The sequence below is a fragment of the Chionomys nivalis genome, chromosome 14 (genome assembly GCF_950005125.1).
Source record: "Chionomys nivalis chromosome 14, mChiNiv1.1, whole genome shotgun sequence".
NCBI classification, from domain to species: domain Eukaryota; kingdom Metazoa; phylum Chordata; class Mammalia; order Rodentia; family Cricetidae; genus Chionomys; species Chionomys nivalis.
The window spans coordinates 38,281,040-38,296,471 of NC_080099.1; the positions used below are offsets into that span (position 1 = coordinate 38,281,040).

Here is a 15,432-nt window from a genome sequence, read left to right on the forward strand (position 1 = left end):
AAGGGTTTTACCCGGTGACTTCTTTCCTCCCAACTGGTCTACCTCCTCTAGTTCTCCTCCCCAAATGCCTATTCCTCTTTCACAGCTATCAATGGATTAAACATTAGGTCAGAACCCTTATGATCTAACCCTCTCTGAAAACACCTTCACAGACAGGCATAGTGGCTGTGCTGCACTTTAGTAATCTAGGTGTCTCTCAACCCCATCAAGTTAATGTGCAAGAATAATTGTCATACTAAGAACATTTAGGTAAGCTGGGCTTCATTGCAGTCAAACTTTTTCTGTCCTGATTGCCAGCTCCCAAATAACCACATGGAGACATTTTATTAATTATGAAATCTTGGCCATTAGCTTTAGGGTTGTTCCTAAATAGCTCTTATACTTAAATTAACCCATTTCTATTAATTTACTTTCTGCCTCTTGACTTTTTTTTACCTTTCTCTGTATAGCTCATGCTACTTTCCTGCTTCCTCCATGTCTGTCAGGCGACTTTACCCTTTTTCTTCTCAGCATCTTCTCTACCTCCCCAAATCCTGCCTGCCTATTGGCTGTTCAGCTTTTTATTAAGCTAATCTGAGTGACACTTCTTCACAGTGTACAAAAAGATTGTTCCACAATACTGTAGATAAAATTTTCTTTCCTACTTGCCAGTTCCCAAATAATTGACATGGAGACTTAATATTACTTATAAATGCTCAGCCAATAGCTCAGACTTATTACTAACTAGGTCTTACAACTTAAATTAACCCATATCTGCCATAAGGCTCATGGCATTTGCCTCTCTGGCATGTTTTTCTTCCTCTCCATCTGGCTGGCGACTCCTCTGACTCTGCCCTTCTTCATCCAAGCATCCTCCTAGTCTGGCTGTCCTGCCCAATCTCTTTCTGTCCAGCTATTGGCCAGTCTGCTTCTTTATTAAACCAATCACAGAGACATATATTCACACAGTGTAAAGGAATATTCCACACAACATTTCATCAATATTTAAACATAAACTTCAAAGATCTCTGTGAAGAGAGGATAAAGACAACCTATGGAAGAGGGAAAAAATGAAACTTTGTAACTGATAAAGGTCTTGTCTTCATAACACAACAAAAACAAAAAAGCCTCTTAAAATAGAATGATAAAAAAACAACTCAATTTAAAAACATTTTGGGTTGGAGATGTAGTTCACTGATAAAGTAATTCATAATCATGCATGAGGCCCTGGATTCTATTCCCAGTATCACAAAATAAAAAGGTCTAGAGATTTTTCTAAAGAAGACATAAATGGCCAATAAGCACATGATGTTCAATATTATCAGTCTTTGAAGTAAAACAAAACCATTAGGCTATAATTTTTATTTATTTATTTATTTTTGGTTTTTTGAGACAGGGTTTCTCTGTGGTTTTGGAGCCTGTCCTGGAACTAGCTCTTGTAGACCAGGCTGGTCTCGAACTCACAGAGATCCGCCTGCCTCTGCCTCCTAAGTGCTGGGATTAAAGGTGTGCGCCACCACCGCCCGGCTTAGGCTATAATTTTTTTTAAAAAAATTGACAATTATATCAAAGAAGTTAAAATACCTACATTTGGTGGGAATTAGAGTTGTCCCATTGCCAGGTAATTCTACTTCCAGGTGCACACACCCCCAAGAGAATTGAAAACATAGATCCACGGGAAAACTTCCTAACCTGTATTCCCAGAAGCGTTGTTAGAATTGCCAGCAAGTAGATGTTCCTCAAATGTGCATAAACTGGTAAGTGGATAAAGAAAATGTGACATCCACAGAATATTATGGCAAGAAAAAGGAACGGAGTGTGGATACACACAGCATGGGTGAGCCTCTAAAACATGCTGAGAGGAGGAAGCCTGATATAAGGAGGCACATATTGTTCTCTTTACATGATATGTCCCAAATGAGCAAATTCATAAACACAAATGTATATGTTCATTCCATATCTCCCTCCTTGCTGGAACATGGTCCACAGACGGAGCCATGTGAGGAGACTCTGACTGCTTGTGAAAACACCCCAAGAACTCGTGACCCCAGTTTCTCCCAAACATGGAATCGTTCTTGGAATGTGTTCTTGTCCCACGTGTAGTGAATAGGAGTGAATTGACCTCAGATTACTCCCTATTGCTTGCTGCTGGTATTCAATTACATGTTTAAACTATCCTCTAGATGCGTTTATGGAAAAACAAGTTTTTGCCACGTATATCTTGTCCTTGTGATTGTACACAGCTTGAACTCATGAGAACTTTATTCATGAACCTCTCTTAACTCTCACATTATAAGTTGTCCAAGGCTCTGAATAAAGCTGACTATCGCCTGAGATTTTAGTCTAGCTCCTCCTTGGCTCCATTCTCCCAGGCCCCACTACCTCTAGAGCCATGTCACCACTTCTCAGTATGCCCTCCCTTCCTTTTATTTTCTTCTCCAGTGTTGGGGATAGGACTCTGGGCGGCCACTTTTAAGCAAGTGCTGTACTTTTGAGTTACATTTATGCTTTGAATTACATGTGTTAAAATGTAATCTTTTTATGGATGAGTTATATTTTGATAAAACTGATTAAAATATAACTTGCAGCATAACATGATACAAAGCTATATATGTTGGAGAAAAATTCCTAGGCTAGGATACATGAAGTGATTTAGACCTAAATCTGAATATCCTTAAATTATAGGAACAGTGCTGGGGAGAGGCTGCTTAAAGCAGAGGAAGATGGAAGGACTAAATGGCTGGACGAGAGGGGAAGAACTGGACATTTCTACAATTATTAAACCAGAAACTATTATTCCTATTATGGAAACTGGTAAACTGTAATTGAAGGTTTTTTTTTAAGATTTCATTATATTTCCTTATTTTATTGTGCGTATATGGCAAGGGGGCGCGTTCGTACCATGAAACACGCGTGGAAGTTGGCGGACAACTTGCAGGAGTCAGTTCTTTCTCCTGACTGCGGACCTGAGGAAGGAGCTTGTCTTGGTGGTAGCTACATTTCCCAGATGAGCTCTCTTGCCCTCCTTAAAGTTGGATTTTAGTAGAAATCAACAAATTTAATTTAGATATGTTTGTTTTTATTTTTTTGAGACAGGGTTTCTCTATGTAACAGTTCTGGCTATCCTGGAACTGGTTTTGTAGGCCAGGATGGCCTCGAACGCACAGAGATCCACCTGTCTCTGCCTCTGAGTGCTGAAATTAAAGGTGTGTGCCACCACCGCCCGGATAGACATGATTTTTATGGCAATGACAAGACTTAACAAAACTGTTCAGTAGCTGCATAAAAAGATATTTACTTAAAATACAATGAAACAACAAAAACATAGCACAAAGGCACAAGGAAGGGTAATGGTAGACAATTCCAAATTCAGAGCATTTGTTTAGAATGGCAAGTTTGACCTCTTGACAGCTGTGCAAACCAATTATGGATGCCTTGGAGAAGGCAGGAGCCCATTCCTCATGTCTCAGGACATCCCAATAAGAAGCCCCCACCACTTCAGTCTAGTTCTGAACATTCAAAGCCTGGAAAAGTGGCTTCCTTTGCTTCAGACCCTCCGTCTTCATTTCAGGTTGGTGCAAGTTCAGGTTAACGTCACCTTTTGTCATTAGTTTTGTAAGGTGCACAGCTTACTTCTCTGTCCTTATCTCTTTATGGTTCTAGGGATCAGAACCAGTGCACTGATCATTCCGGGTAAATTATCCATCACTCATTCACACCCCAGCTCCTGCCTGCCTATCTGTGCTCCTTTTCCGCCATTGCTATAATGGCATTCTAGCTAAAGGAGCAATGGATGATTCTGTTTTAGCCTTAGGGCTCCAGAAATAACAGTGGCAGGCATTTGGAACTCATTTAGTTTCAGCATAATCTCCAATTTTTACTAGATCTATCTTTACACATCCATTTAATACATCTTTCTGTTTTCCATTGGTACATGCAGGTACTCCTACGATGACTTAAAGCTCTCCTTTTTAAAAAAAAATCTCTCTGGGATTTCCAAATCTCCACTCTCCACGCATCCGTTTTCTTTTCTACGAAGAAGAATCTGATGCACTTTAAAGCGATTTGGAGTACAAATGAGTAAATGAAAGATTCTCTGGACGTTGATAATGAAGGGGATAAGTATTCAGTCTCCAAATGATCCCATCAGACACTGGGGTAAATTTCAAAACATCCCATAACGAGGAACCAAACCTCTAATCGGAATTCCCCACTGATAATGGCGGGGATGTTGTTGGAAAATGACTCTAAGTTATTGGAATGTGTGGGCCGGGTGTGAGGCAGCCCATGAATGCCATCAGTGAGCACAGGAGTGTGCTCTCTTCGCTTGGGTTTGTTTGCAGTTGGGAAAAGAAAGATTTTTGTTTGTTTATTCTGTGAGGGAGATTTAATCTGGAAATTGTTTTCAAATACTGGTTTTCTTAGACATTTTAAACACAGACCAAGCTAATTACGTACTGCATTCCAGCTATGTCTCAGCTTTAAGTCACGGAGCCTTGGGCAGCGTACTTCTCCAAGTTACCTCCAAATGTTCTCAGCCTTTTCGCTTTTCCGAGCTTCCATCTATCTCTGCCACTTTACAAGACTGCTCTTCTGGAGGTCACCTGTAATCCCCCAAACCAAACAACACTTCACTATCAGTCTCCTGGTCTCTTAGCAGCCTTCTCCATGGGCTGCCGCTCGTTTACAAGCCTCCTGTCCAATTCAGGGCGGTCCCATCTCAGCCGCTATGTCCCCCTCTGGATTTTCTGTCTTGATCTTCTTGTTGGATCCTTGCTCTGCTTAACCTGAAAATAAGGCAGCATCTCAGTGACAAGTCTCGGGACTATGTCTTTGCACCCATTACTTTCTCATAGCCTTTAGCATCAGCTCTAATCCTGCTGGACATAACTAAATCCTCACTCTCCCCTCAACCCGACTCAGATGTCGTAACTGTTGTGTTAACTCTTTATATGCCGAATAGGAAGCCCAGTTTTCCTTATTTATTTACTTAATTGTTGTCATTATCAGAGCTGAACCCACCCTCTCACATATGCTAGGCAAATGCTCTACCACCGAGCTGCCTCACCATCCCCAGAAACTTAAATTTAATACATCTAAGACAGAGCCCCTGGTTCCTTAAAATCTGGTCCTTGTCCCTGGCTCAACCCCCAAGCGGGCAGTCATCTATGACCCCCCCACCCCCGTCTCATGACGGGTATCTAATCATTCACCAAAGCCTGGCCAGTTTCACCTAAACACTACATATTAAATTCACCCATTTCTTACCATCTTGATTGATTTTTTTCCCCAACCCCAAAGCATCCCTGATCTACAACAGCCTTTCCTGGCTTCTTGTTCTGCCTTTTGGTCACTAGAACCCGTTCTTGGCACAGAAAGCAGAGACAGCAGACATGAATGTGTATTAGGAAGATTGTCAAAGACGTACAACAGGACAGGGACTATTTACCTGCCATTCAGCCGTAATGGTTATTAGTTAAGTTCTGCCAGCTTGTTTCATCGATAAACGCATCCATTTCTCTGTCTTCTGTATCAGACAAAAATCACAGACATTTTCAGCCTTATAGATCTCTAAAAGAACACTGAAAAATGTGACCACAAGATCATTAGAATATCTAAAATTAACCATTTTTTTATTAATATTTTATGTGTACGTATGTTTTGCCTATCTTATGCCTGTGTAACATGTTCTGTGCCTGGGGCCCATGGTGGCCAGAAGATGACACTGGATCCTCTGGAATTTAGAGATGTTTTTGAGCTGCCACATGGGTGCTGGAAATTGAACAGGGTCCTCTGGAAGAGCAGCCGGCGTTCTTCATCATTGCAGGCCCAATAATTTCTTAACACAATTAAGTATATTCCAAGTGTGTTTCTGAGTGTAAATATCATAATTTTAATTTTACTATTTTTGAGACCTCTCCGTGTGAAGCTGGCCGTAGACATTCGGTTTTCCTGTGCCAAACTCCAACATTATCGGATTACAGCAGGGTGCTACCAGAACTGACCTAAAGGTCAACCTTTTTGTCATTTATCGTTTTCATGGTTTGTTTAAGTAAAGATCCCAAGGAGGTCCACACGCTGCAGCTGACTGGTGTGCTTCTATGCATCCGGGAGGCTCTAGAGTGCGCTGCCTCTTGTGCTCTCTCACTCGTTCACCTGGTTTCTTCCACCTTGCAGCTTATCTGGTGAAGATGGTGGGGTTGGCTTGGATCCTGCAGAATTCCTGCCTAGTGCATCTCTGTACACAACGCAGTTTTGTTTTGTTTTTCACATAAAACTGCTACATAGCCTGATGGATGGCAGTGTTTTCTTCCACTCTCAGGGCTTTGTTACACAGAGAAACCCTGTCTCAAAAAAACAAAACAAACAAACAAAAACAAGCAAACAAGGGAAATGGATGAACCACACAGGAAGGGATGAGGAAAAAGACGGGCACGCAAACATGGCCCCCTGCTCCATCTTAAGGCAAAAGTAAACATCCTATCTGAGATTTTAAAAATAGACTTTGGATTGGAACAATACAATGGCTTTTTCATCGAAGGCTTCAGGAAATGTCTGCCTAGAGGTGGAGATACTTTCCTCCCATTGTCTGGAGAGACTGATGAGGTTTCTTAAGTGATAATGCAGCCCCCTGTATTAAAGGTTTTCGGAGCATCTCAGATTCACTTTATCGCACCAGCCCCCATGCTGCCTTTTAATTTATTTTTTACTAAAACAGGGTCTCACTAAGTTTCGTAGGCTGGCCTTGAACTCATCTGTGAAGCTGAGCCACGCTTTGACCACGTGATCCTCCTGCTTTAGAGCTATGATTACAAGTTTGGGTGGCTACCAACCCCAGGCAGACCTCAGCCTATTCACCATATACACTGAGAGTTTCACCCTAAAGGAACTCAGACTGATTGGCTATCACAGCCTTTTTAAACCTTTCTAATTCATCCTTCAAACTCCAGAAATAACCAGCCCAGCTCTGGCTACATAGCAAAGATCATTCATTCATTCATTCATGACTAGGTCTAACTATTAGCTCAGGCTAGCCTTGAACTACTAATTCTCTTGCCCCTGCTAGACACTGGGATTACAGACCAACACCACCAAGCTGGGTGGAGGCATGTGTTTTTAATGGAGATCGGGAGGTTGGAGAAGACACGAAGGCACGAGTATTTTAAATCTTTCAAGGGTTGGGCATGTTTTATCTTGGTTATGGACGTTCAGAGAATGCACTCTGCTCTAGTCATGTAAATTGGGAGCCTGCCTTTAGACTAATCAGGGAAATGACCGCCCCACACTCTTGTAAAATTTTAATGTACCGTGAGAAACCGCTCAGTGCTGGCCGACTTACCGTGCTCACGTTTGCCCTGACCTTACTGAATCATGGAAAGCGGTTCCTAAGAAGGAAGGTTTTTCTTTCTTTCTTTCTTTCTTTCTTTCTTTCTTTCTTTCTTTCTTTCTTTCTTTCTTTCTTTCTTTCTTTCTTTCTTTCTTTCTTTCTTTCTTTCTTTCTTTCTTTCTTTCTTTCTTTCTTTCTTTCTTTCTTTCTTTCCAATTTCCTGCACGATTACTCAGGTGGCTTTTCCTGTTTCTTCTCTCCCTTCTGGACTTGGGTCCTATAATTACTATTGCAGAGACCTGGAAGGACGCCTGCTCTCTCCTCCGCGCCCTCCCCCCACCCTTTTCTCCTTCTGGCCCCGCCTCCGCCTCACAGCCCTTACTTAGCCAGCAGCTAGACAGCTGTGTTCAATCAGAAACCACTTACAACTCCAGACGATTCCAAGGGGGAAACTTCGGCGTGAAGTGCCGCTCGGCTCCGGCTCTCTCCAGCTCTTTCCTGCCGGGAACCGGAGGCACAGATAGTCCTCGCACCGCTGCCCGGGCTTCTCCCGGAGGGTGCCCGAGCTCTGCCGGGCGCCGGTGCGAGCTGCCCGCTTGCTGGGTAATGGGGATCCGCGCGGTACCGTAGGAGAGTCGAGGAGGCGCGGAGGGTGGCATCGCCCCGGGACTCCGCGGTGGGCGCGCGGGCGGGTCCCGGCGCCGGCTCGGCCGCTGCAGCTGCTGCGAGTGTTACCCTCTTGCCCAGCCTCCAGCAGCAATGGTTCGCTGGTGAGATTCCTGCGGGACTTTCCGTGCGGAGCTTCTGCATCCTCTTCGCCGCTGTCCTGGGTGAAAATGGCTGTCTAGACTGAAATGTGCCGGCGGGGAGCAAGCCCAGGCTATCCAGCCTAAGCCAGTCTCCAAGGCTCCGAGGTCTGGGGACGAGCCCGGCTCTGAAAAGTGCAGGCATGAATTCTGGAGTTGCAGTGAAATATGGAAACGACTCCTCAGCCGAGCTGAGTGAGGTAAGGAACTGCTGAGGTCCGGAGCTCGGGTTTCCTTGCCTCGGCTTCCCGCATCACCCTAGTCTTTCCCTACCCCACCCCTCGTGATCCCAGGCTGGAAGCTACGCAACTAAAGATTGATGGATTTTTTTTTTTCTGGATCTTGTTTTAACTTGTGCTACTCAGGATCTGACCTGAACTGCCTGATATTTCGCTCTGAACCAAGTGGCTTAGAAAAGAAACAGCTCTCCTGAGCCACCTAGGCGTTTTATTCCCGAGAGTGTGGACCCCAGTCCCTTCACTCCCGCCTCCTTTATTATATGCTACATTCCTTGCGGCAGTCGGAACGTTGAGCTTAAAGCCTCAATAACTAGTTTGGTGGGGCCAGGGAGATGGTTGTGCTGGAGACCGGGAAAGGACGGATTATTAAACCTCTCACTTGGCGCCCACGTGTGCAGCGTTTGCTAGGGTTCAGGCAAGGTGGTCCCTTCCTGGCTAGAAATGAATGACCTGCACCGGGTGGGGTGGGGGTGGAGAGGCGGGGAGAGGAAGCACATCAAAGCCGCTTGGAACTTTATTTCCTGCCTGGGTCTGGACTCCTGTGTCTTTGAGACCACATTTGCAATTCCTGGGCTTGCACTGAAGTGTTTGAGACCCGCTTTGAAATTAAATCCGCATCAAACAGTATGCAAATATGTGAGCGGTAAGGTGCTCAAAGACACGTTTGGGGAAAATAGTTGTAGGGTTGTCTGATCCAATGAAATATATGAAAAGTGATAGGAAACCTATAAAAACCAGGTGTTCCAGGGAATAGGGGGGCCTTTTGGGTCCCTCTTAACACCTTGTCTAGATATTGTGGCCCAGGTCTCAAGGTCCTCTGTGACGCTTAAAAGTACAACTGACAAGAGAAAGAGGGACCAGAAGACAGAAATGAGAATGAATGGGAAGTAAGAGTTAGTGATGTCAGAAAATAGAGGGAAAATGAAAGGATGCCACTTTTGCGGAGGGGCTCTGAATGGCGGAAATCCAGCCGGCTTTGGCCCAAAGGAAAGAAATAGCCCTGGTTGGTGGCCTGTATCACGCCTCTGTGTGAAGCAGAGCGGTATCCTAACTCCCCCTGCTGACCCCTCCCTCGCCGCCGAGTAATGTGCAAGGCTGGAGAGATGCTGAGTGAGGTGGTAATTTTCAGATGGAAGTGAGAGAGGAGTCATGAGGAACTAGGTGAGCTTTGCCAATTTTGTATTCAGGGCAAGATCTGAACTCAAACTCAGAGTCATGCTTCATAACTAACTAACCCATCCGAGAAGCATTTGGTTGCTATTCTAGGACCATTTAATAATCGAAATCCACTAATGGTTATCTCCTGGAAAGTTTGTGACAGGGCTCTTTTGTTCAGCCTCTCCGCGGTAGCACCTTTAACTCTGTCACCTGAAGAAGAGCCAGGAGTAGTGCAGGTGGCTGGAATGCAGACTGAAGATGTGGTTTTATTTGAATAGCTGCAGCATCACCAAGGAGTGCATATCAAGAGGAGCGCAGAGAGTGTGCGACACAGGAGCTGGAAGAAAGCTGCGCCTTCTTGGCCTAGCTGCATCAATTAATCCTTGTTAAAGTTGGTGACCAAATGAGAGAATTAGGGTTGCTTTGTGGTCTTGCATTGGCTGGAAAAATCATATTTTAGATCACATGACATGTTCTTGTCCCTAGGGAAACCATCAAGGTTCCCTGCCAACACCCTCTCCTCCCCAGAGTTCCCGCTCTGGTCCTCAAGACATGTCCATTCAGTTTTTTCCTTTCTCTAGAACCAGTTCTGGATCCTATAGTTTAGCTCTTCTCTCCCCATCCTGTCCTCCCCTCTCTCTACCATCTGTGTTTGCCTGAAGGTTGTATAGTTAGTTGCAATAGCCAAGTGAGGAGATTATTTTCACTTTTGTATTTATTTAGTGACTTGGTAGTGCAAGAAGAGGGGCGTGGTTCATGCCTATGAACCCTGAATGGCAGTTCAATTGATCTGAATAATGGCTCTGATAGTGATCCTTTCTATAACATCCACAGATCTAAATACTTAGTTGTATTTCTCACCCTGAGTCTTTGGTATAGAGTCTCTCTCTGTCTCTCTCTGTCTCTCTCTCTCTCTCTGTCTCTCTCCTCTCTCTCTCTCACCGCTTTTCCTTTGAAGCACCGCCAGCCAGACAATCCCTTCCCCCTTGGAGGTTGATGTTACCCTCTTCACCTGGAAGCATGGCTAATAAAACAACCAGGGTCCCTTTTAGTATTCCTTATTGCCCAGGAGCCTGGAAGCTGTCTGGAGGTCACTGGAGGGGTCATGTGCTGGGTGGAATGGCTGCTGTTCACTGGGCATTTCTGAGACAGGAAGGTTCCTGAAAGGACCCACCATTCTCCCAGTGTCATCAATAAGAGGTCTTTTAACAGTGTTGATTGTGAGCTCAACCCCTCTACAGGAGTCTTCTAGCCTTAGCCACGGGAGGCACTCTTTGACAATAATGTTGACACTGAACCGGAGGGAGTGACTTCAGTTTCTACATGAAGCTTGCTAAGACCCTAGTGGAAGCGGCAAGCTTTATATTGGTGATCAGTGGACGGACTGGTCTCTGGATGCCACTAGAGACAGACAGCTGTGGGAGTATGGCTACCAGGGCCAGGAGGTAGGGAGACCTAAAGCTCAATGGTTCACCATTGGTTGTTTTGCAGGTGTAAGAGCTAAGATAAAAACAGGAAATTCCTCAACGTGTTCCTTTTGTCTATTTTGTAACTCTTTAATTTGAATGATGGCATTTCGAGACCCTGTGAGTTGATTACAGGAAGACAAATTGCCTCTTTCTCTGAACATCACAGTGTGTGTGTATATATATATATATTTTTTTTTCGAGACAGGGTTTCTCCGTAGCTTTTGGTTCCTGTCCTGGAACTAGCGCTTGTAGACCAGGCTGGCCTCGAACTCACAGAGGTCCGCCTGCCTCTGCCTCCCGAGTGCTGGGATTAAAGGCGTGCGCCACCACCGCCCGGCTCACAGTATATTTTTATTTCCACCCCAAAACGCTGGCATCAAGTTTGAACTGACGAGGCAGTAGTAAGAATAAATACAGAAAGGGCTGGAAATTTGAGAAGCATGAACTCCCGATTTGTTTTCTTAGCTGTTCCCTGTCCCTGTCAAAGACTGCAGACTGTTTTCTTAACATGAGGTTAAAGAAGGATTTCATCATCAGCCAAATTAAAAATGCCTTGAGAAATTGAACGATTCACGTTCAGCCTCACTCCCCTCCCGGTCAGGAAACTGAATAGGCCACACTTTCAATAGCATTAAGTCAAATTCTGCTAAAGCTTGTCAAGGGAAACACTGGGTGTCTTCCTCGTTGGCGTCAGTTTTGACCAGCAGTTTATCTCTCTCTGTAGAACGCTGTGGGGCCAGTCAGGGGGCGAACTGGACTTCACAGCCAGTCACTCCGCTTGACGCGTAGACCAAGTCAGATTTCGGAAAGAGCGTGTCTTGAGTTGCAGCAGTGTCGAGATGATGCGCAAGTTCACTCATTCTTAAGGAACAGGTGCTGCATGGGCTGCTCGTCTGGTAGACAGCTACCTATTTATGTGGAAACATCAGGATGTATTTGTAAAGTTTTCCATTTCCTGGTAATCCTTAAAACCTCCGGAGATGAAGAAATGTTATTTTCTTCAGGAAATTTCCGAAGCAATCAACTTTTATTCTTTGCCCTTTTCACGTTACTTGAACACTGAATGGGAAGAAATCCTCCCTCCCTGTGCTGCAGAGATTGCCCACTGTTCAAGTGATGCTGTCTTCTGCCTGTTTCTCTGAAGTCTTTTTTATTTGTTCTGTCCACTCCCAAGCAGAGGCAATGCTGCAGGCCTTCCTCCTTTACTTGCTGTGACTTTATTGACACTCCAGTTAAGAGGCACGCCTCTGTGAAAGAAAGTTGTTCTTTGCATAGATGGTCCTGTGTGCATAGCCATTTCATGAATGTGCTTATTCTTCGCCACAGATTAATTGCATCAGTATTGCAAGCAGCTTGAAAGATCACCCGTTTCCCCATGCTCTGTATTTTGTATCTCTCTCTTTAAAGAATCACATGGCACTGTAATAAACTGCTTAGTACTGACTTAGACAATAAACAACAGAACAAGACTCGATGTGGAGTTTGGCACATACGTAGCTGTCTTACAAATGTTTGAGTTTCTGGATGCCTACTGCTTTCCTTCCTGGAACTGATGTTAAATGCTTAGTTTGAGATGTTTTCCCACCCTTTTTTGTGTCAATAGTTACCTAACACACTCAAAATTTATGCAGTTAAGATGACAATCATGGGTGTGAAAAGATGGTTCAGTGGTTAAGAGTGCTTGGTGTTCTTATAAGGGCCAGAGTCTGTGGAAGTCAGGTGGCTCTTAACTGCCAGAACCTCCAGCTCTCGGGTACCAAATACTCTCTTCTGACCTCTGTGAGCGTGCACACACGTGTACAGATATGTAATTGTAGACACACATATGAATAAAATTAAAATAAACCTTTCAAAGTATAGTAGTCTTGTTCATGGTTTTGCTGTTTGGCAGCACCCAGTGTACTGACCAGAGCAAGGGGCTTAAACACGTGACTGAGAGACTGCTTTTGTCCCTGGGCCGGCAGAGCAGCTCACTTCTCTTCCATATAGCTCGCTCTGTTTGCTGCTCATAGTTGCCTGATGTCATGGCAGGATTGGGTTCAAGTTTGCAGGTTTCTTTTTTGGTGTGTGTGTGCGGGGGGGGGGGGGGGGCGGGAGATGTGTATGGCAGGAATGGTTTGAGATAAGCTCTTATGTAGCCCAGGCTGGTCTTGATCTTGCTTTGTAGCCTCTTGAGCTCACCTGTTGGAATTATGGGCTTGAGTCACCATACCTAATTTGTGTAGTGCTGAGGATCAAAACCCAGGGTATTGCGTGTGCTGGTAAAGCACCCTGCCCAATAGTCCCAGATCTGCTGCCAGATTTCTTAACATGTAGGACTGGTACTGGAATAGGGTCACTTTGTTGTTTGGAATAGCTGTGTGGCCAGCCCACAGTCCAAGGAGTAAAGAAATGGATTCCACATCTTCTAGAGAGGAGTGAGAGAAAACATATTTAATCCACCCCAGAGGCCACAAAATGACATCGCCTGTCTGGGCCCAGGTCCCATAATCCTGATGTCTCGTAGCAATTGCAATGGTTTTCCGTTTTAGCTCTTCTTTCTGAGACTTGGAATAACTAGCATTTTCTAAAACACTGCCTGGAAAACTGACATTCTTAACTGTTAAGGAAAAAAACAAATGAACAAACAAAGAAAAAACCAGCCCATGAGAGACATTGTCATAGTCATGATTGATACAAGTACAGAAAATGAGACACCAAAAGTGAGATAGCTTAGTGAACAAAAGTACTTGCCACTCTAAGCCTGATGACCTGAGTTCAAGCTCCTGAAGTCGCCATGGAGACTTAACTACTGATAGTTGAAAGGTGTGCTCTATCTTCAACACCTGGTCACATACACATGCTCTCTAGTCTGTCGAGGGTGTCAGGTCCCTTGGAACTGGAGTTACAGACAGCTGTGAGCTGCCACGTGGGTGGCAGCAATTGAACCCTGGTCCTCTGGATGAGTAAATGGTGCTCTTATCTGCTGAGTCATCTTTCTAGTCCCAATAACACAGCATCTTACCAAGGCTGAGCAGCCTGAGAAAGGTAAGCTGCTACATGCGCCCAGGCTGGCTTTCCCTGCAGTGGTCACATTCTGTTCTGCTTCCTTTCATTAGTCTCTGTTACAGCCCTCAGCTTCTGATCACGTGCGCTTAGAAGGCAGCATTTTATTTAATAAACCTGTTTAACTTGGTTTGTATTGTAATCCTTGAGCAATGCTCAGATATGTGTTTTGATAACAATGAAATGGATATGATTAGAATAAAGGGCCCTAGCTGCCGCCATCAGCCTTCCAAGGGCAGAAGAATTCCAGGCATTGAGTTTCCAGGTCCTGAAAGCAGATGAGCTGATAAGAGTGGAATGATCCTGGGTCAGCAGGGGAGACAGCACTGCAGCCCTTGGCTTGGTGGCTGTGCACTCAGGCACCTGAGGACTAATGCTTTGAAATCTGAGGTACCAGGATGGGGGGGGGGAGGGGGGAATAAAGCTTCTCCTGTCTCCAGAACTAGGGCTCGTCCAGTCCCTGCAGGCAGAACTCTGGTTCCTATTATAGCTGGCCAAATCACTGTGGGGCAGAGGTTGCTGAGGTTGGCCGTTGAGGCTCTGTGTGGCTAATGTGTACGCATTGTCACACTGGGGCCATGTGTCAGACCCAGTAGAAGAGAAGCAGGCGGAGCCAAAGACGGGTGCCTGTGGCTGTAACCAGGTGGATGCCTCAGTAACAGGAAAAGGTGAAGAAGTGTGACTTAAGAGCTCGTTGGCTAGGCAGGGATTAGGTTTGTGATAGGGGAGGGGGAGGAGTAGAGGGAGAGTGAACAAAATGAATATAAGAACTGTGGGCTCAGTGTGGGCTTGAAGCTTTTAACTCCTACCCGAGACTGTTTTCTTCTTAAGGAAGTTCATGTTGGTACAGGATTTGAGATGCCAGGGTGAGTGGGTAGACTTAACAGGAGTAGAGAATGTCATAATGGGGATGCTTAGGCAATAAAGCCTTCGGTGCCTAGTGGTGATTTCCCCAGGGCGGTTCACAAGGAAGGCTTCCTCTTAGGAGAGGAGGGAACTGGGAGGTCTAATCTGCATTCACAGCAAAATGAAGCTGCTGATGAACACATCCCAGAAAAGCAGGATATGTTAGGTATTACCTACATTCTGGGAGAGGAGTTTTTGCTGGGAAGATAGTAGAACCGGACAAGACTAAAATAGGTAAATGAATAAATAAATAAAAAAAGGCTCAAAACTTTGTAGATAGGTTATTTATGTGAGACAATATATGGTTATTAAACTGTCCCCTGTTGAATCACACTTCTAGCAATACTCTTTCATTCTCTAAAGAAAAGTTACCTGCTTTACACAAACAAGCTCCATTAGCCCAGCAAATACTGAGCAGCCCTCGGAACTTCTGATTTTCATATGAATGTCCTCTCTTGCTGACTCCAACCGCTAAAGTTATCACACTGGATACAGAGGAAGTC

At 44.8% G+C, this 15,432-nt stretch overlaps 1 protein-coding gene across 2 annotated transcripts in view; it reads left to right on the plus strand.

The window, feature by feature from the left end:
- Mcc (MCC regulator of WNT signaling pathway) overlaps window positions 1–15,432 on the plus strand; it is a 365,744-nt gene that overhangs the window by 137,951 nt on the left and 212,361 nt on the right. The window contains exon 1 of one of the 2 annotated variants that reach the window (XM_057788582.1): window positions 8,122–8,312. The exons of the other annotated variant lie outside the window; for it this stretch is intronic. Coding sequence (XP_057644565.1) covers window positions 8,256–8,312 — 57 coding nt within the window. The 5' untranslated portion in view covers window positions 8,122–8,255. Of the gene's footprint in view, window positions 1–8,121; window positions 8,313–15,432 lie in introns of those variants that run through there. 2 annotated transcript variants of the gene reach the window in all.